At 41.7% G+C, this 20,161-nt stretch overlaps 1 protein-coding gene across 2 annotated transcripts in view; it reads left to right on the plus strand.

Moving 5' to 3' along the window:
* NAPB (NSF attachment protein beta) overlaps positions 1-20,161 on the plus strand; it is an 82,568-nt gene that overhangs the window by 25,014 nt on the left and 37,393 nt on the right. The window contains exons 3-5 of one of the 2 annotated variants that reach the window (XM_004601793.2): positions 10,521-10,637; positions 16,813-16,859; positions 17,005-17,082. In XM_004601793.2, coding sequence (XP_004601850.1) covers positions 10,521-10,637; positions 16,813-16,859; positions 17,005-17,082 — 242 coding nt within the window. Of the gene's footprint in view, positions 1-10,520; positions 10,638-16,812; positions 16,860-17,004; positions 17,083-20,161 lie in introns of those variants that run through there. The other variant, XM_055130887.1, reaches the window with a different exon arrangement.

Genomic DNA, 20,161 nt, shown 5'->3' on the forward strand with positions numbered 1-20,161 from the left:
GATGCTCTGTCTGCAATCTCCTGACCTCTCCAAACTTCTGCACTTTCCTGGTCTGTTTTAATGAAGCAACCAGAGTAATATTGTTGAAACATTAAGTTAGCATGGACAACAGAGCTAAGGTCTGTTTTTCATACTGGCTTAAGTCACTTTATTTGCCTTGCATTGAAGCTATGTGATGCCTACAGCTGGAACCTGGGTCTAACAATACAGAGACTCTGGGTGTGTATCTTCATGAGGTGGTCAGTGAATTCCTAATACAGAGACTTGGTAAACCCAGTCTACTTCCAGAGTTTGGGAGAGGGATAGCTGTAGGTCTGGGAGATGGCATTGAAGTGGCCCTGGCAAAGTTGCCCAGAATGGTGGTGTAGTTCCTGGCTGAAATGTGTAACAATCATGTAGTCCCTGGCCAAAATGAGCCAGCGTCACCTGCAGCTTCTAGGGCACAAGTGCTGAGATTGTGTCAGTGCCCCTTGGGGTAGGGGTGCGGCTCACAAGCACAGAGTCACAGCAGCCATCACAGTGTGGGGTTTGCTGGTCATGTTCCCCAGTATCCCTAATGCACAGGAACAGTGGAGAGCTCAGACAAGATGCTGACCCCTCAGCTGGCATGACCGCCTCCTTGGAGCACTTCACCCTCACACCCATGCATTCTGTTGTAATCCCAAAGGCAGCAAAAGCCTTTAATCTGGACTACTGGTCATCTCGAGTCAGCTTTTACACTGGTATGATCTTCAAAATAGCATCTTTGAGAAATGGCCCCAGGAAAATATCAATGTTCTCTGACCTCTTGGTAGGCAAAGAAAAGAGGGAGATCTCTGGAGACTTGATCAGTCTTCATGTCCTGACCAAGTGGCCCACCTCAGTGATGGGGAGCTACTCGTTGTCCTTGCCTACACGAATTCCAGGGTCTCTTCTAATACTATGACCCCCTCTGTAACTCTGACCTTGGAGGTAGCTGCTAAAGCCTTTGTGGAACCACCGCAACTTCCCATTCAGGGCAGTACTAGTGTCATCCACCATTTGGTATATTTTTGGAAAGTGTCCAATGGCAGCATTTAAGGACCTATTCTACCTCGCCCCCTTCCTGTTCACGACTTTATTTCCTAACACTCCTTTCACTCACCTGATTCCTTCTTCAGGGACTTTGCAGGCAACATTTGCTCCCTAAGTTTAGTACTCTTCCCCCAGATAATATTTTCTGGTGACATGGTGCTGCTTAGGTGCTCTTGTGTTGGGGGCTTCCAGGGCCATCGGGGTACTGCTGTGAGCCACTGGGAAACACCTGAAGAGACTTGGGAGACTTTGTGGGACTGGGTGGGAACATGTAAGATGTGTGCCTGGACCTTTTTTGTCTCCTTCACCCCAGCAGTTTCTCTATGAGCAGTCCCCTCTTTTTCCTACAGCTAGTAAAAATTGATAACTTTCATATTTAACTGCTTAAAGAGCTTATGAGCTTTCTAGTTTTCTCTTATGAGCTTTCTAGTTTTCTCACCAGAATGTAAACTGCTTGGGCCAGAAAGTATGGTGATTAAGATACTTGCTTTGCACATGGCCGACCCTGTGCCACATATGGAACTCCAGCACAGGCAGGAGTGATTCCTGAACATGACTGGGTGTGGTCCTCCAAAACAAAACACAAACAAAAAGAATGTAAACTTGTCAAGGCCAAAGTGTTTGAGTGTTTTATCTCAGCTGTATCTTCAGGAACTGAGCTAGTTTTAGTAACACAATAGGTACTCAGAATATTTTATAAAAATATAAGCTGAGTAAATGCTGGATTCTTTGAAACCGTTTCCAGTGGATGCAGCTCTTAATTATTTTATAGAGATTAAGTTAAATTTTTTTTAGCACAACTTTTTTTGGGGGGTCACATCCAGCGATGCACAGGGATTACTCCTGGCTCATGCACTCAGGAATTTCTCCAGGCAGTGCTCAGGAGACCATATGGGGTTCTGGGAATCGAACCCAGGTCGGCCACGTGCAAGGCAAACACTCTGACCCGATGTGCTGTCGCTCTAGCCCCTGCCACAGCTTTTGAGAGATCAACCTGGCAGATAATAGACGAGTTTTAGAGTAGAGAAAACTCATCCTGAGACGTGTGACAGTGATTTAATATCTTTCTTTTTAAAGACACTGGCAAATTTCTAGAGGTTGAACTGGTATTCGTCAACAGTGATTGAGATAAATACTCAGAAAAATTAAGCCAACAACTAGTTTTGAATGGTGGGAATTATCTAAAGCCAGTAAGTACCTTGTCCTCTGTCCAGTGAGGTTGTGTTGCAGAGAATGAGACAAACAGACAGACTGTCTGAACTTTAGGGTTGCCTGGAGAGCCTAAAAGACTGAGCTCACATACGATTTATTTGGTACAGTATGGCTCCTCCACTACTGATCTTAGCACGAGTTATTGTTTAAGTTGCCAGAGACATTAAGAATAATTGGTAAAGATAAGGACAGCCCATGGAATGGGGAAAATTATTAACCCAATACCATCTGATAAGGGGTTAATATCCAAAATATATAAGCCACTGGTAGAACTTTACAAGACAAAAAATTGAACCCCGTCAAATAAATGGGGATAAGAAATGAACAGGAACTTCTTCAGGGAAGAAATTCAAATGGCCAAAAGGCATGTGATAAAATGCTCTACATTATTAATCATCAGGGGGATGCAAATCAAAACAATATGAAATATCTCATACCACAGAGACTGGCACACATCCAAAAGAACAAGAAACAAGTGCTGGTGTGTATTCAGGGAGAAAGGGACTTTCATTCATTGTTGGTGTGAATGCTGACTGATCCAGCTGTTTTGGAAAACAATATGGTCATTCCTCAGTAAATTAAAAATTGAACTTTCATATGACCCAGCAATACCACTTCTGGGAATATACCCTTGGAGCCCCAAAACACACTGCAGAAAAGTCATCTGCTCTTCTATGTTCATTTTAGCACTGTTCACAATAGCAGAATCTGGAAACAACCCAAGGACCCAGAAAACAGATGACTGAATAAAGAAACTATGGTACATATACATAGTGGAATACAATGCAGCCACCAGGAAAAATGAAATCATAAAATTTGCTTATAAGTGGGTGGACATGGAAAGTATCATGCTGAGTAAAATTAATCAGAAGGAGAGGGACAGAATGACTGCACTCATTTGTGGGATATAAAAAACAAATAGTCACCGTCACCCTGTTGCTCATCGATTTGTTCAAGCGGGCACCAGTAACGTCTGTCATTGTGACTTATTGTTACTGTTTTTAGCATATCCAATACGCCACGGGTAACTTGCCAGGCTCTGCCAGGAGGACTGCCCATGGATGGAAGCTTACCATAAGTGTCTGTGGCTGAGAGCAGTTAGGATAGAACAGGGACCACTAGGACAATAATAATTGGAAATGATCACTTGGGACATGAACTGAGTGCTGAAAGTAGGTAAAGGGATATACATGATAAGCTTGAGTAACTATTGCAAGCCATAATTCCCAAAAGGAAATGGGGGAGGGGGAAAAGAGGGAGGGAGAGAGACAGACAGACAGACGGGGAGGGGAGGGAAAGACCTTGTAAAAGAGAAGAAAAGTGCATGCCATAGAAGCAGACTGGGGCGGGAGGGGGAGGTGTGGTGTGACAGTAGGGAAACTGGGGACATTGGTGGTAAGAAATTACACTGGTGAAGGGAATGGTGTTGGGACATTGTATGACAAAACCCCAATCATGAGCAACTTTGTGTATCTCAAGGTGAAAAAAAACAAAAGAAAATTGGTAAGCACATCAGAATTCAAGGGGTACATTAAGAGCAAAAACCGGACTATTTCATATAGCCAATCAGCAGGCACTTTAAGTTTAAAGTAAGGTTATGACAGTTTTCTATCTTAATTTTGTCCACTAGAAACCCTAAACGATTTTATTCTATTATTTCCTGGGTACATTTTTTTTGCTGCCCAGTTCTGTTCTTTTTGGGGTGCATTTTTGCTACCCATATATTTTCTAAGACTTAAGCAGTTCTTGCCCTAGGGACTATTCTGACCTTGGATTAAAGGTAGGGGGATGATTTACCACAGGAATTAGAAATTGTGATGTATTAAAGCAGTTAATATAGTATGGAGAAATAGATCTCTCTCTGGAGAGCCTGAATTGGTTTTGGTGTTAAACTCAAGGGTGAAAGGATGAATACTGTTTGGTTCTGGGACAAAGAGATAATTATGAAAAATGAAATTACTGATGGAAGAGAGGATGAGAGGATGTAGATTCTGGAAGGATAACATTTAAGTGCAACAAACCACAGATGTGATCTAAGGATAGATTTGATATACTAACACAGCTGGCCAACACATGTATCACTTGAGTCAGGCTCTTGGAAAACCTCAGTCACTTTATTTTTTTTTATTTAAAAAAATTTTTTTATTGAATCACCATGTGAAAAGTTAGAAAGCTTTCAGACTTAAGTCTCAGTCATACAATGATCAAACACCCATCCCTTCACCAGTGCACATGTTCCACCACCAAAAACTCTATCTAGTATAGCTTCCATCCCACCCACCACTCCCTGCCTGTGTGGCTGATAATTTTCACTTTACTTTTACATTCAATATTTCAACATAAAACTGACTATTATTCTTTGGAATTTTCCCCCAACAATCAGACCTGCCGAAAAGGCATCATTTGATCATTTGTTTTCCGTTGCTGAGAATGAAGAGCATATGAGGTTGCCCGGCTGCATGGTTTTGGGTTTCTGGTATTTTAGTAATTAAGTCCAGAGAAATTTCTGCCAGAAGTCGCATCAGTGCAAAATCGTACTCTGTTTAGTGGGCCTTATAAGATGGCAGTCACCACACCACCGGGGAAAGGAAAGGCCGAGAGAGAAAAACCTTTCCCCTCCCGGGGCGGCATGAGGCCATAGCTTAGTTCACAGTCTAGAGGCATCACTGCAAGAAGCTGCTATTTACCAGCCTCAGTCACTTTAAAGCAGACTCCATCAGAGCCTCTATTCACTTGGTGCATTCCTAAAATGAAACTAGGATGTATTGCTGCCTTAAATGCCCACATGCCCGCCTACTACCCTGGCATTTTCCTGAGACCTTCTTTGTGACTGCCGGTTTAGTGTTTCATTGGTAAGAGGCCAGCATGCTTTGATTGGTTATTGGCCCATGTCATTTTAGTGTTAAGTATTTTCAAAGGAAGTGGGCCACCCTTTTAAAAAATTTTTAAATCAGAAACAGGAGTTGGACCTGGTTAGATTGGCTCAGGATTTTATATTGCCCTTTTCCCCTCAGCTGCAAGACTAGACATGTGGGTGGGAATATTCCATGACCTCTGGAGAGGAAAGGGACTAGGGTGGGCTGCTGAAGCATTGACTTTTATCACATAGAAATTTAAAGCAGCCCAAGTCCAGACGGATTCACGGATTCACTGGCGAATTCTTCCAAACATTTAAAGAAGACTTGTTGCCAGTTCTCCTCAAGCTTTTCCAGGAAATTGAAAAGACAGGAACCCTTCCGAACAGTTTCTACGAGGCACATATCTCCCTAGTACCAAAAGCAAACAAAGACACCACTAACAAAACTATAGACCAATATCCTTGATGAACACCGATGCGAAGATCCTCAACAAAATACTAGCAAATAGAATCCAACAAATCATCAAAAAGATCATACACCATGACCAAGTGGGATTCATCCTGGGAATGCAAGGATGGTTTAACATTCGGAAATCAATCAACATAATCCATCACATCAACAAAAGTAAAGATAAAAACCATATGATCATATCAATAGATGCAGAGAAAGCATTTGACAAGATTCAACACCCATTCATGATAAAAACTCTCACCAAAATGGGTTTTGGAGGAACTTTTCTCAAGATAGTCAAAGCCATTTACCACGAACCTATGGCAAGCATTATCATCAATGGAGAAAAACTAAAGGCCTTTCCTCTAAGATCGGGGACAAGACAAGGATGCCCACTCTCACCACTTCTCTTTAATATAGTACTGGAAGTATTAGCAATAGCCATCAGGCAAGAAAAAGATATTAAGGGGATTCAGATCGGAAAGGAAGAAATCAAGCTCTCACTATTCGCAGACGATATGACACTATTCCTAGAGAAACCTAAAAACTCTAGTAAGAAACTCTTAGAAACAATTGACCTGTACAGTAAAGTCACAGGCTATAAAATCAATACCCAAAAATCCATGGCCTTCCTGTATGCAAACAATGAGACAGAGGAAAGGGACATGAAAAAAGCAATCCCGTTCACAATCGTGCCCCAGAAAATCAAATACCTTAGAATCAGCTTAACTAAAGAAGTAAAGGACCTCTACAAAGAAAACTATAAAACGCTACTCCATGAAATAAAAGAGGACATGCGGAAATGGAAACATATCCCCTGCTCATGGATAGGGAGAATAAACATTGTCAAAATGGCAATACTCCCCAAAGCATTATACAAATTTAACGCGATCCCTATAGGGATACCCATGGCATTCTTCAAAGAAACGGATCAAGCAATCCTGAAATTTATATGGAACAATAAACGCCCACGGATAGCTAAAACAATTCTTGGGAAAAAGACGATGGGAGGCATCACCCTCCCCAACCTTAAACTCTACTACAAAGCGATAACAATTAAAACAGCATGGTACTGGAACAAAGGCAGAGCTGCAGACCAATGGAACAGGGTGGAATATCCCCACACACAACCTCAAATGTATGATCATCTAATCTTTGATAAAGGAACAAGAGATGTGAAGTGGAGCAAGGAAAGCCTCTTTAACAAATGGTGCTGGCACAACTGGACAACCACATGCAAAAAAATGGGCTTAGAACTCGACCTGACACCATGCACAAAAGTCAGATCAAAATGGATTAAAGACCTCAACATCAGACCACAAACCATAAGATACATTGAAGACAAGGTCGGCAAAACCCTCCACGATATTGAAGATAAAGGTATCTTAAAGATGACACGAAACTAAGCAGTCTAGTAGAAACAGAGATCAACAAATGGGACTACATTAAACTAAAAAGCTTTTGCACCGCAAAAGATACAGCGACCAGAATACAAAGACTATCTACAGAATGGGAAAGGATATTTACACAATACCCATCAGATAAGGGGTTGATATCAATGGTATATAAAGCACTGGTTGAATTCTACAAAAAGAAAACATCCAACCCCATTAAAAAATGGGGCGAAGAAATGAACAGAAACTTTACCAAGGAAGAGATACGAATGGCCAAAAGGCACATGAAAAAGTGCTCTACATCACTAATCATCAGAGACATGCAGATCAAAACAACCATGAGATACCACCTCACACCACAGAGACTAGCACACGTCCAAAAGAACAAAAGCAACCACTGTTGGAGAGGATGTGGGGAGAAAGGGACCCTTCTACACTGCTGGTGGGAATGCCGACTAGTTCAGCCCTTTTGGAAAACAATATGGACGATTCTCAAAAAACTAGAGGTTGAGCTCCCATTTGACCCAGCAATACCACTGCTTGGAATATATTCCAGAGGAGCAAAAAATTATAGTCGAAATGACATCTGCATTTATATGTTCATCGCAGCACTGTTTACAATAGCCAGAATCTGGAAAAAACCCAAGTGCCCTAGAACAGATGACTGGTTGAAGAAACTTTGGTACATCTATACAATTGAATACTATACAGCTGTTAGAAAGAATGAGGTCATGACATTTGCATATAAGTGGATCAGCATGGAAAGTATCATGCTGAGTGAAATGAGTCAGAAAGAGAGAGACAGACATAGAAAGATTGCACTCATCTGTGGAATATAGAATAATAGACTATAAGACTAACACCCAAGAATAGTAGAAATAAGTACCAGGAGGTTGACTTCATGGCTTGGAGGCTGGTCTCTCATTCTGGGCAACTCAGAGAAGGGAACACCAAGTAAAATGTGGTCGGAGGTCATGTGGGGGAAGGGTGATGCGTGCCGAATATAGACTAGAAACTGAACACAATGGCCACTCAACACCTTTATTGCAAACCACAACACCTAATCAGAGAGAGAGAACAAAAGGGAATACCCTGCCATAGTGGCAGTGTGGGGTGGGGAGAGACGGGACTGGGGAGGGTGGGAGGGATGTTGGGTTTACTGGTGGTGGAGAATAGGCACTGGTGAAGGGATGGGTCCTCGAACTTTGTATGGGGGAAACATGAGCACAAAAATGTATAAATCTGTAACTGTACCCTCACATTGACTCACTAATTAAAAATAAACTATTAAAAAAATAGAAATTTAAAGCAATTAAAATTTTTTTAAAAAATTTTTTGGGTCTCATCCAGTGATGCTCAGTGGTTACTCCTGGCTCTGCAATCAGCTATTATTCCTGGCGGTTCTTGTGGGGGGACCATATGGGATGCCAGGGATTGAACCTGGGTTGTCCACGTGCAAGGCAAATGCCCAAACCTCTGTCCTATCACTCCGGCCCCATTTGAAGCAAATTTTTAATGTGAGTAGTGGTTTCTTAAGCACCTGTTTCTGTTATTTCTAAATATTTTTGAAATTTTTATGTTTAAAATTTAAAGTACAAAAAGGGTTTGTGATTCTTTTTTTTTTTTTTTTTTTTTGCTTTTTGGGTCACACCTGGCGATGCACAGGGGTTACTCCTGGCTCTGCACTCAGGAATTACCTCTGGCGGTGCTCAGGGGACCATATGGGATGCTGGGATTCGAACCCGGGTTGGCCGCGTGCAAGGCAAACGCCCTACCCGCTGTGCTATCACTCCAGCCCCAAGGGTTTGTGATTCTTAAATGGACAGGGCAGGACACATCCAGCTGTGCTTATGGTTTCTATCTCTGCATTTAGCAATCACTTCTACTGGGGCTGTGGCTGGGGTGGGGCAAGAAACTGTATGTGGTTCCAGGTGGCCCTAAGTTTGTAATATTCTTAATTGTGCTCTTTGTAGTAGAACAAATACTTTCTACCCTTTCTTATACTGACTCTAGATCTTACTGCTGTGTATCTGTAGCTGTGCTTGCTGTTCTGAGTCTCAGCTTAGTGTCTTCACCCTCCTCCACATTGCCTGTGTGACGTGTAAAGCCCTCCGTATTCCTACTGTCCTGCATGTCCTTTTTTCCTCCTGGGAGCAGCGTGGACCTGACCTGATTACAGTTTTAGGCCCTTCTTGACTCATTTATGTTCACCTTAAAAGTGATTCCTGGGGCTGGAGCAATAGCACAGCAGGTCGGGCATTTGCCTTGCATGCGGCTGACCCGGGTTCAATTCCCAGCATCCCATATGGTCCCCTGAGCGTCGCCAGGAGTAATTCCTGAGTGCATGAGCCAGGAGTAACCCCTGTTCATCTCCAGGTGTGACCCAAAAAGCAAAAAAAAAAAAAAAAGGAAAGAAAGAAAGAGAGAGAGAGAGAGAGAGAGAGAGAGAGAGAGAGAGAGAGAAAGAAAGAAAGAAAGAAAGAAAGAAAGAAAGAAAGAAAGAAAGAAAAAGAAAGAAAGAAAGAAAGAAAGAAAGAAAGAAAGAAAGAAAGAAAGAAAGAAAGAAAGAAAGAAAGAAAGAAAGAAAGAAAGAAAGTGATTCCTTACCTATTTTTCTCACCCCGGAATCCACAATCTTGATCCAAAATATTTTCTGAAAAAATTTTAGGCCATAAACCTTTCAAATTTTGCTGTGTTCTAACAAAAACATGAGCAACACCCCATCAACCAACCCCATCCATGATTCTTCCTAGAAATGAACTAATATTTACGTGAAGTGGAGTAAAGATGAACTGTTCAACTTTTCTTTTTGAACTGTGTAACTTTTAACCATACTTCGTCCTTAAGAAAAAACTTGGAGTTTTGAAACTGTGTTCTTCTTTTTATTCTGAGAAACATGTTTTGTCTTTTGTTTTTTTTCTTTTTGGGTCACACCTGGCGATGCTCAGGGGTTACTCCTGGCTCTGCACTCAGGAATTGCTCCTGGCAGTGCTCAGGGGACCATATGAGATGTTGGGAATCGAACCCGGGTCGGCCGCATGCAAGGCAAATGCCCTACCCATGTGCTTTCACTCCAGCCCCCTGAGAAACATGTTTTATTTATGAAAACTTCATTAGCAGCAGTTTCTTCAAAAACATTGAAGTTGAGTGGTTGCTGTAAAATAAAAGATGAGCAAATAAAGATCCTTGATCGAACTTTTATCTTCTTTACACAGTTGTGTTTTGAAGCCCTGCTTAATGTTTATTATACACGTGGAAGCAGAATTGAGTAGCCTTGAGTTTGACTCCTTTTACTGTTGCCTATGGTCCACTTAAGAGATTTCTGGGGGCTGGTAGAAACTGTTTTTTGCTATTTGAATTTGATTTGGATTGTTTTTATGTACGCCTAAGACTCACTTAAGCATATTTACATGTACTTTTGATTGGGATGCTTCTTTTTAGTGAAATGAGACTTTTTTTTTTTTTTTAAAGGAACAGGTCCAGTTCTTAGAGCTTGGGCCATTCAGTGGCTATACTTGTTCCTCTGTGTAATTATGTAATTTTTCTTGTTTAGCTGCAGGAAATGCATTTTGTCAGGCAGCCAAGCTCCATATGCAGCTTCAAAGCAAGCATGACTCTGCTACCAGCTTTGTGGATGCTGGAAATGCCTACAAAAAGGCAGACCCCCAAGGTAAGACAACTCCTTTGCTTCACTTTGGCTATCAAGTCAGTATTGGTGATTTCATAGGATTCTTCAGAGATACACTACTGGAATTTTTCAGTCTTTTAGAAAAGAAATTTCTGCTTTCAAATAATAGACTGGCAACTATAGCAATTTTTCTTTAATCATGGGGAACTTTTCTAGAAGAATATGTTAAGTTTATTATGACTTTAGTTTTGAACTCTTAAACTAGGTTATGTCACATTTTGGAATTTTTTGGACATTAGCTTAAATTTTCCGTAAGACTTCTTATGTCCTAATTATGTGACTGATGTCATTGTGAATATTGCTTACTAAAGGAAACGTAATGTTTTCTTACTCTTACCTACTGAATTTTAAGAGTTGTTCTTAGAGATTTTAATACATGAGAGTTAAAAACAATGTCTTAACAGTTTCATCAAAAAAAAATGGTTTTCAAAGTATATGTTTTGAGGAATAAATGAACTTAGTTCTTTCAAGTGATAATATTTTGCAAATATTTTGGCTAGAGGAATGTAAAACATTAATTTCTTTGATCCCACACGTGTTGGTAGCCACGGTGTTTCCCATTTTCCATCAGCAGTTCATTTTAGTACAGAAATCCCAACTTTTATGAAAATCTAGGAATTAGGAATAAGATACTTTCTTTTTTTTTTTTTTTGCTTTTTGGGTCATGCCTGGCGATGCACAGGGGTTATTCCTGGCTTTGCACTCAGGAATTACCCCTGGCGATGCTCAGGGGACCATATGGGATGCTGGGATTTGAACTCGGGTTGGCCGAGTGCAAGGCAAATGCCCTACCCGCTGTGCCATTGCTCCAGCCCCGAGATACTTGGATTTTTTCTATAAAAATTAAGCACAGTTTATTTCTGAAAGTAAAGTAAGTACTAGATACAACTTAAATGGGCAATAAGAGTAGGATGATAAGGGCTCTGTGATGGGACTTAATGGTATTGCATGTGATTTCCATGCTCGAGATTTAAATTCAGTCCCTGACACCTTAGGGCGAAAAATTTAAGGTAGACTTGTGAGTTCACAAGGTGGGGGCTGCTGCTTTGACGCATGTACTTTTGGTGGCCCCGGGCCTCCTCCTCACCTCCCAGGCCTCCCCAGCAGAGACAGGGAGACTGGGGAAACAGCATGATGGTGAAAATGGCCTGTTTAATGCAGAGCTGCCAGCATACTTACAGAACATCTGAGGGGGCTTGAGGTAAGGACACAGGTGTGATTGATCATTGACATAGATAAACATTTGGCAGAGAAAATTCTCTTGGGGAGATTAAATCAAGGAGACACTCTGTCTCCCAGGGACATCAACATTGCTTTTATCTTTCCCTCTAGTTGTGTATGTTATTCAATACTTGGAAGTTGTTTGAATAAACACAGTAAGAGATGAAGATCCCAACACTTAATTCTCTGGTCTGAGAGCAAGCAAGGCTTTTGACAGTTCTCTGGGCTTTGAGAGCAGGCAAGCTTTTACCTTAAATCCCAGACTAAATCCTCAGGTCATTTCAGTTTGTCCTTCCCCGTGGGGGCCCTGTCTCTTAGTTCATAACAGCTTGCATCAAGATCATGCATTTATGCTTTCTAGAATGTCCCATTTTGATGCCAGGTTTGCCATTCATCCCATGTCCATCTCAGTACCATGGCGAGACCTCCATTTTGGGGTGTTAGGAACTACAGCAACTGAAGCCTGAGTCAATTAATTATGACCAAGTGCTTAATACCCAGGAGTAGATATATTTCAGAGTCAGTCAACTCCCAAATATTAGGAGCCTACCATTAATGGTCTTTCTGTGCTTAACCAAAGAACATTGCTCTGTAGTAAAATATAAAAAAGGCTATAGGGAAAATAGAAAAACAGCTACAAATACACAGATCTTTCTTTCTTTTCTTTCTTTCTTTCTTTCTTTCTTTCTTTCTTTCTTTCTTTCTTTCTTTCTTTCTTTCTTTCTTTCTTTCTCCATATATTGCTTAAGAGGTTCTGATCAATCGACAGGGTCCATCTCCACAATACTGGTCCCAGAGGGCTCTACCAGATGAGCTTTCTTGTTATTACACTGAATGAGATTTGTACAATAACAAAATCAACTGTATTTCTCAGGTGCTGCAAGACACATGTATGTTTTCACAGTCTCAGATTACAAACTCAGAAGTATACTGCTCTCTGGATATGATCCCAGCATTTTTCCCACCAGGTTTTGAGAATGAGGCAAATTACAGAGTAAAAGTGGGGTTCCTAAATTTTGACTTTTCAGAAAGAACATACATTTTCTGGAGCCTCTTGTTTTGGGGGCCACAATCAGCAGTGCTTAGGGCTTACGGAGCACTGGCTCTAAGCCCAAAGATCACTCCTAGTGGGGTGATCTAATGGGGCTTAGAGGAACCTCAATGATGGAAACCTAGTTGGCCACATGCAAAGCTTTACCTCTGTACTATCATTCCAGACCTCTTTTTAGTTTATTTTAGTTTGGGGGTTACACCTGGCCATGTTGAGGGCTTACTCCTGGCAGAACTCTAGTGGAATGTTGGGGATCAAATCCTGGCCAGCCATGTGTAAGGCAAGCATCCTACCTGCTATACTATCTCTCCAACCCCCTAGATTGCATTTTTTAAAATTTATTTTTTAATTTGGTCACGGTGAGAACAGTTACACAATTACAGGGCTTTTAGGATTGACTCTCAGTCATACTATGCTCAAACACCTATCCCTTCACCAGTGCACATGTTCCACCACCAAAAACCCCAGCATATCCGCTCTCCCACTCCCCCTCTGCCTATGTGGCAGATGATTTTCACTTTACTCTTTCCTTACTTCGATTACATTCAATATCCGACAGGAAACTCACTATCATTATTTGGAGTTTTTCCTCTAGCAGTCAGACCTGTCAGATGGCATCATTAGATTATATGTTTTCTGTTTCAGGAAAGGTCGCACGGCTGCATAAGCGGCCGCGCGGTTTGGAGATGTCCCAGTTCCGCATACCGGAGCCGTGTTAGTAGAAGCTCAGTGTCGCCAGGGCTCCATCTGGAGAAGGCGTGCTGGCTGTACCTTCCCAGTCTGGCACCCTGGTGTTGTTGGCCCAGTCTGGGGTCCGGAGCAGTCTCCGGCTTGCAGTGCTTGCCGGAACGCCTGGATTCTTCACTGTTGGATGTGGCAAGAAAATACACAGAACTTTAAATAAAAAGCAGTACAAATACAAAGTTCAGAATTGCCAGAAAGTTTTGGCTTATAAGTAATCAAGACTGACTTGGGGAACTGTGACAGTGGGAGGTAAAATACAAAGGAAAGGTTAAAGATAGACTTTAATTGAATTAGGGATATTAGCAAGGGCATAATAAGCTTCTCTAGGAGGAGGAAAAGGGACAATTCACTGATGAAGCCTAAAGCACTGAGGGTTGATATTCAACAGTAAACCAGTGAGACACTAATTCATTAGTAGTTCAGAATGTCTGCTTTCAGAGAATCTTTAGTGACTTGAAAAACTTAGTAACTGAAGACCCACATGGAAATTGAGCTAATCAGATTCATTTAAGAAATACATCCAGGAAACAGGAAGGAAAACATTGAAATGCCCAGTGGTGGGTTTGGGTGGGATTAGAGAGAGTTTTCCTTTCTTTTAAATTTTGAAAGGTGTGCATTGAATCTATTTTCCTTGCATAGTTTAGGGAACAGGCCTTTTTTATTTTTATAAATCTTTATAGTTTTTCATTTAGGCATTTTTACTTTGCTGCTGCTGCTGTGTGTGTGTTTAAATTCCTCTCCTCATCCCCATTTCTCTCATTGTTGATAGTGTGATGTTGTGGTCTTTGAGTGTCTTAATTATGTTGCTTGTTGGGGGTCACACACCAGGCTGCAGTGCTGGCATAATGGTCTGTCATCAACATTTGCATTATGCAGTTATGAATTATTGCATTGCATATTGCATTATTCAGTTGCAGTGCTTTCATACATGTTCATAGGGTTTCTCATATATATGTATTTTAAATTTTATTTTTACTATCACTGTCATCCTGCTGCTCATTGATTTGCTCGAGTGGGCACCAGTAATGTCTCCATTTTGAGACATGTTGTTACTGTTTTTGGCATATTGAATACGCCACAGGGAGCTTGCCAGGCTCTGCCGTGCAGGCGAGATACTCTCGGTAGCCTGCCAGGCTCAGAGGGGCAGAGGAGTCAAATCCAGGTCAGCCACGTGGAAGGCAAACGCCCTACCCGCTGTGCTATTGCTCCGACCCGGGATTATAATAGTTACGATTATTAATTAAATTTTATTTTATTTTTATAAAATTGTTTACAATAGTTCATTACAAATAATATTCAAACACTCAGTCCCACCACTGTGCACCTTTCCACCACCATAAGAGGAAAGTGTGTGAAGATTGTTGTATTTCATCCTGGAGCCATTTAAACCCTTGTATAAGAGATTACAAACATATATGTTAAACCCAAACAAATATGTGCTGCTTTTGGTACATCAGTAGACTAACGTATAAGAGGTCACACATGTTCTGTGTTGCTCTCTCTGGGAGCTTTATTTCATAGTCTCTGGATCTTGGTCGTAGATAAGATTATATGGCACCGGGGGCAGTTTGTGGATGTGACTGCCAAACTGCTGGAAAACTGGGGGGCTGAAGGGAGGAGGCCCAGTACCTTTCCAAGCGAGCTTGGAGATCTCAGTCACGGGTTCCTCATACCTGGGTTTTTCTGCAGGTTCCCCTGTAGGTGAGGCTTGTCCAAGCTGGTGGAGAGCAGCCTTGAGCATGACTGTGGTTGGATTCCGGAGGTTTTTGACTGCCAAGGTTCTGTTGGGACAGGGAGGGAAACTCAACCCACTCTTCTCCTAGTTGCTCCGGTGAAGGGGTATCATATTTTTAGTTGAGGCATGCAGGTTATGATTTAATTGTGCATCAGGCTGTGCCACTTGCAAGTTTGTTCCTATACCCCTAGGTGGTTGCACTCTTTTTGGTGGTGCTTACCCATCCATTTTGTGGTGCGGTGGCCAGAAACTACTCCTTGTGCTGGGAATCACAGTTAGTAGAGCTGACAAGCTCAAAGAGTAAAACTGCCAGGATTGCAATTGGTATATAGGGGACACCAGGGACTTTTGTGACCCTGTGCTAATAAGGCTGTTTTCTACCATTTTTAAACTGTGGGTCCCTACTCTGCATGTGCAATTAAATTGGGGTGTGTGTGAAAAATTTGGCAATAGCAAAATGTTTCTGAAAGTGCAGTGACCAAAAATTATTCAGTGTCAACTGCAGTTATCATGATTTTGAAGTGTTTCTTCTGATAACACTTGACTGTGTGGCATTTCTCAGTTGCAAAGGGGCTCCAAGTGAAAAGTTGAAGATCTCTGCCTTAAACTATTGCATTACTACAACAGCGTCCTGCTTCCTTTTCAAACTTGGGACTATCAACCATACGCAGCATTATAAGCAGCATGATTTTATGACAGGAAATCTGTTGCCTTTATTTGATAAAACTGGTATACTTTCTTAGTATAATTTATATTATCATTATAGCATTTTTTCCTCTCATGTATATGTTATACACCTACCGTAAATTAGCCTTTTTAACATTGTATGAGATGTTAAGAGTTGTTAGAATAGACATCAGTACTATTGTAAACTATGATGCATCAAATTGAAAAAAAAAAAGTTATTTGAACAGGACTTTGAAAGTTCTTTGATTGTAGTTGCCTTGAGAAATAGTTTGTTGTATTGCTCTTTCTCATGAAGTAGTGCTGTTTTTCAAAATCAATGTACATACATGAAATCAATGCAGAATAAGTATTTACATTTATCTTCTAGCAGATATAATTGATTTATGTTGGTAACAGCCCACATGGTTTTTGTCTTCTTTATGATGCAGTCTATCCCCTGGTTGGAGTCCTCACTGTCAGGTTAAGAAAAATGAATTGAGCTAATACTCCTCCAGCTCTTGTTCTGTAAATTGCATTACAGCTGCTGTGGGCAAAGCATGCTGATGGGTCTGGACTTATGTATGATTTGTGTTTTCTTCTCTATAACTAACCTGCCCACCCTCTGCGCCAAATGGGAGTTCATAACATCTAGTGGCAATCAGGAAGATAGGCTCTGTTGAACCCTCTTTGACTGAATGGATTTTTCATTGTTTTGTTTTTTTTAAATGCCTACGCTTCAGAGGCTATCAACTGCTTAAATGCAGCCATCGACATTTACACAGACATGGTAAGATACTGCTTTGTGTAAGTGACTGTGGGGTGGAGTTTTTGAGATGATTAGAGTTGTATTCTTTTGTTGTTGTTGTTCCCAAATGTGTTGGTATTCAAATAGGTCACACCTGAATCTGACTTGTCTTTTGTTTTCTCCCCAGGGACGCTTTACAATTGCAGCCAAGCACCACATTACCATTGCTGAGATCTATGAGACTGAGCTTGTGGACATTGAGAAGGTAAGCAGTGGACTTGATCTGTTTAAAAACTTGGTGTACAACAACCACAGGTAGTACATTGACCTTAGGTGCTCTCCCAGCACGGATGAGTGATGCAGCATTATTAGGATAGCGTGATGTGGAGGCATTAAGGTAATTGTGGAGGAAGAGTTAACATCTATACTGTATGTGGCCTGCAGTACCATATAAATGGTATTGTATACATATAAATGTATACATACAAATGTATACTTTATTTTTTAAGTATTTTACTGCTAAAATACTAAGCCCATCTGAACAAGCTCATTGCTAATAGACATGTGTGATGTAGATTTGCCACAAATTTTGTTTTTGGTTTTTTTTTTTTTTTTTTTTGCTTTTTGGATCACACCTGGCAATGCACAAGGGTTACTCCTGGCTCTGCACTCAGGAATTACCCTTGGCGGTGCTCAGGGGACTATATGGGATGCTGGGATTCGAACCCGGGTTCCCTGCGTGCAAGGCAAACGCCCTACCCACTGTGCTATTGCTCCAGCCCCCTGCAAATTTTAAATTTATAAGATCTTCAGATCAAACACTGAGGTGGGCTTATAGGGACAAGGGAAGAGAAAATGGAGGAAACACTTATTGAACTTACTGAAACCAGGACTGCTGTGTCCAAGCATCCTACCTGCCACACTGTCTCTGTAATACCCAATCTTCAATTTTGCTGTCTCAACCTTCAACCTTGAGATTTATCATAATCACCTAATAAAAATTTGGAGCTTCAGCTCCACATAAATACATAATCAGATACCTCTTCCTCCCATACTAGATTTTCCCCTTTTTCTATTGCATTTCTCACCTTGCATCTGGCTGCATTATGCTTGCTCAGCATCCCTCGAGGCTCACAAGTCTGTCTACAGTCCAGATCTTTGTCTCAGCTTGAGGTACTCATTCCTCTGTCTGACAACATTTCTGCTTATAATAGTTTCTTCAACCCTAGCATGATCTTGCCTCCTCAAGGCGCCTCCAAATTCTCCCTCCCCTAGAGTGGATCCTCAGAGCTCAGTAGAGAGCTACACCTTTGGTTTATTGATGTATCCCAAGAACCTAGATCCCTGGGACAGTGGGTTCTGCTAAACAGAAAATGCCCCTCTCTCAGTAATAGCTGTGTATTTGCCAGAGCAAATGAAGTATTTATTGCTTCAGGGAGGGATCTCTTGGTATATAGTTGGATTGATATATTAACCTTTGCTCTCTGACTTCATGATGACCACCATCCTGTGTGTTTTTATAGGGATCATGTGAGCTTGCTCCATAGGGCCTGCGGCCCACTCCTGGTGATACCCAGCCCTGAGTTAGGTGCCTGATGGTTTAGTGTTTGGGGCCCCTGATGGTGCTGCAGAGTAACTCAGGGCTTTGCACATTCTACACATATGTTTCATCACTTGAATTATTTCCTTGACACCTGACACCACCTTTTGGTTGTTTTTACAACGCAAAATTCCTCTAATTTTTTACTAAATCAGGGCTATCAAGTACAGTGGATTATATTTGTGAGCCTTCTCTTGAAGACATTGTGAATATTAGAGGAAGATAATGAGCAGAGAGCATCTTTATTTCCTACAAAGTGTTCGAACAGGATTGAAAGGAAGCTAGTGTAACTGCAATATTTGCTCACACTGTTTGGGGAAGATGCAGTGTCTTTATTTTTATTTATTTAGTTTTGGCTTTTTTGGGTCACACCTGGCAATGTGCAGGGGTCACTCCTGGCTCTGCACTAAGGAGTTACCCCTGGTGGTACTTGGGTGACCATATGGGATGCTGGGGATTGAAGCTAGGTTGCCACGTGCAAGGTAAACGCCCTACCCACTGTACTGCTCTGGCCCCTGATGGTCTTTATTGAGGTCAGATGTCATCTTGGTAAGCAAACATTTATGCACAGAGTATTTTCCACCTGAGACTGCTTTGCACTTCCTTTTCTGTAGTACACAGAAAAGTTAAAAAAAAAAAGGTTGTGATTTGTCATTGCAGCATCTGAAACTTCCCTTTTATTCCTTACTCTTGGTTTTCCTACCATTCTCCATGTGTGCCAGTTGGAGGCATCTCTCTTCATTAATGTTTTCTCTTAAGAAATATATAAAATAGGGGCTGGAGTGATTGCATACCGGGCAGGGCGTTTGCCTTGCATGCGGCCGACCTGGGTTCAATTCCCAGCATCCCTGAGCACCACCAGGAGTGATTCCTGAGTGCAAAGCCAGGAGTAACTCCTGAGCATCGCCGGGTGTGACCCAAAAAGCAAATATATATATATATATATTTGGAAAATATATATATATTATATATATAATATATATAATGTATGTGTGTGTTTTTTCTTTTTTTTTTTCCAAACACACATTTTATTTTGGGGCCACACCCAACAGTGCTTAGGGATTATTCCTGGCTCTGCACTCAGGGATCACTCCTAGCAAGCTTTGGGGGAACTATATGGGGCACTGGAATCAAATCTGGGTCAGCAAAGTGCAAGGCAAGAGCCTTACACACTGTTCCAGCCTTACACAGGCTCCAGCCTCCCTCCCCCCCAATGCTTTTACGTTTATTACTGTATCTTACGATGTTCCAAGGGCTGGAGCGGTAGCGCAGTGGGTAGGGTGTTTGCCTTGTACAAGGTCGACCTGGGTTCGATTCCTCTGCCCCTCTTGAAGAGCCTGGCAAGCTACCAAGAGTATCTCGCCCTCACAGCAGAGATTGGTGTATTCCATATGCCAAAAACAGTAACAAGTCTCACAATGGAGACGTTACTGGTGCCCGCTCGAGCAAATTGATGAGCAATGGGATGACAATGTAGGGAGCCATTTTACAAGCCTGGCTCTTATCTTCTAGTCAAGCGGAGGCTTACTTGGGATTCCTGTAGCAGTCACCAACTGCCATTTTTCTTTTTTATTTAAAAAAAAAAAAAAGAAGGGTGTGTTCCAGGGGGAGGAGGTGGGTTCTGTGGGGGTGGGGCGCCGGGCCCCACCAGGCCCCGCTGGCCTTGGCTGCCGCCGCTAGTTTTTCCTACACTAACAACATGGCGGGCTGTAATTTTTTCAATGGGAAGGGCCACTGGTCCACC

This window comes from Sorex araneus, chromosome 3 (assembly GCF_027595985.1).
Source record: "Sorex araneus isolate mSorAra2 chromosome 3, mSorAra2.pri, whole genome shotgun sequence".
NCBI lineage: Eukaryota > Metazoa > Chordata > Mammalia > Eulipotyphla > Soricidae > Sorex > Sorex araneus.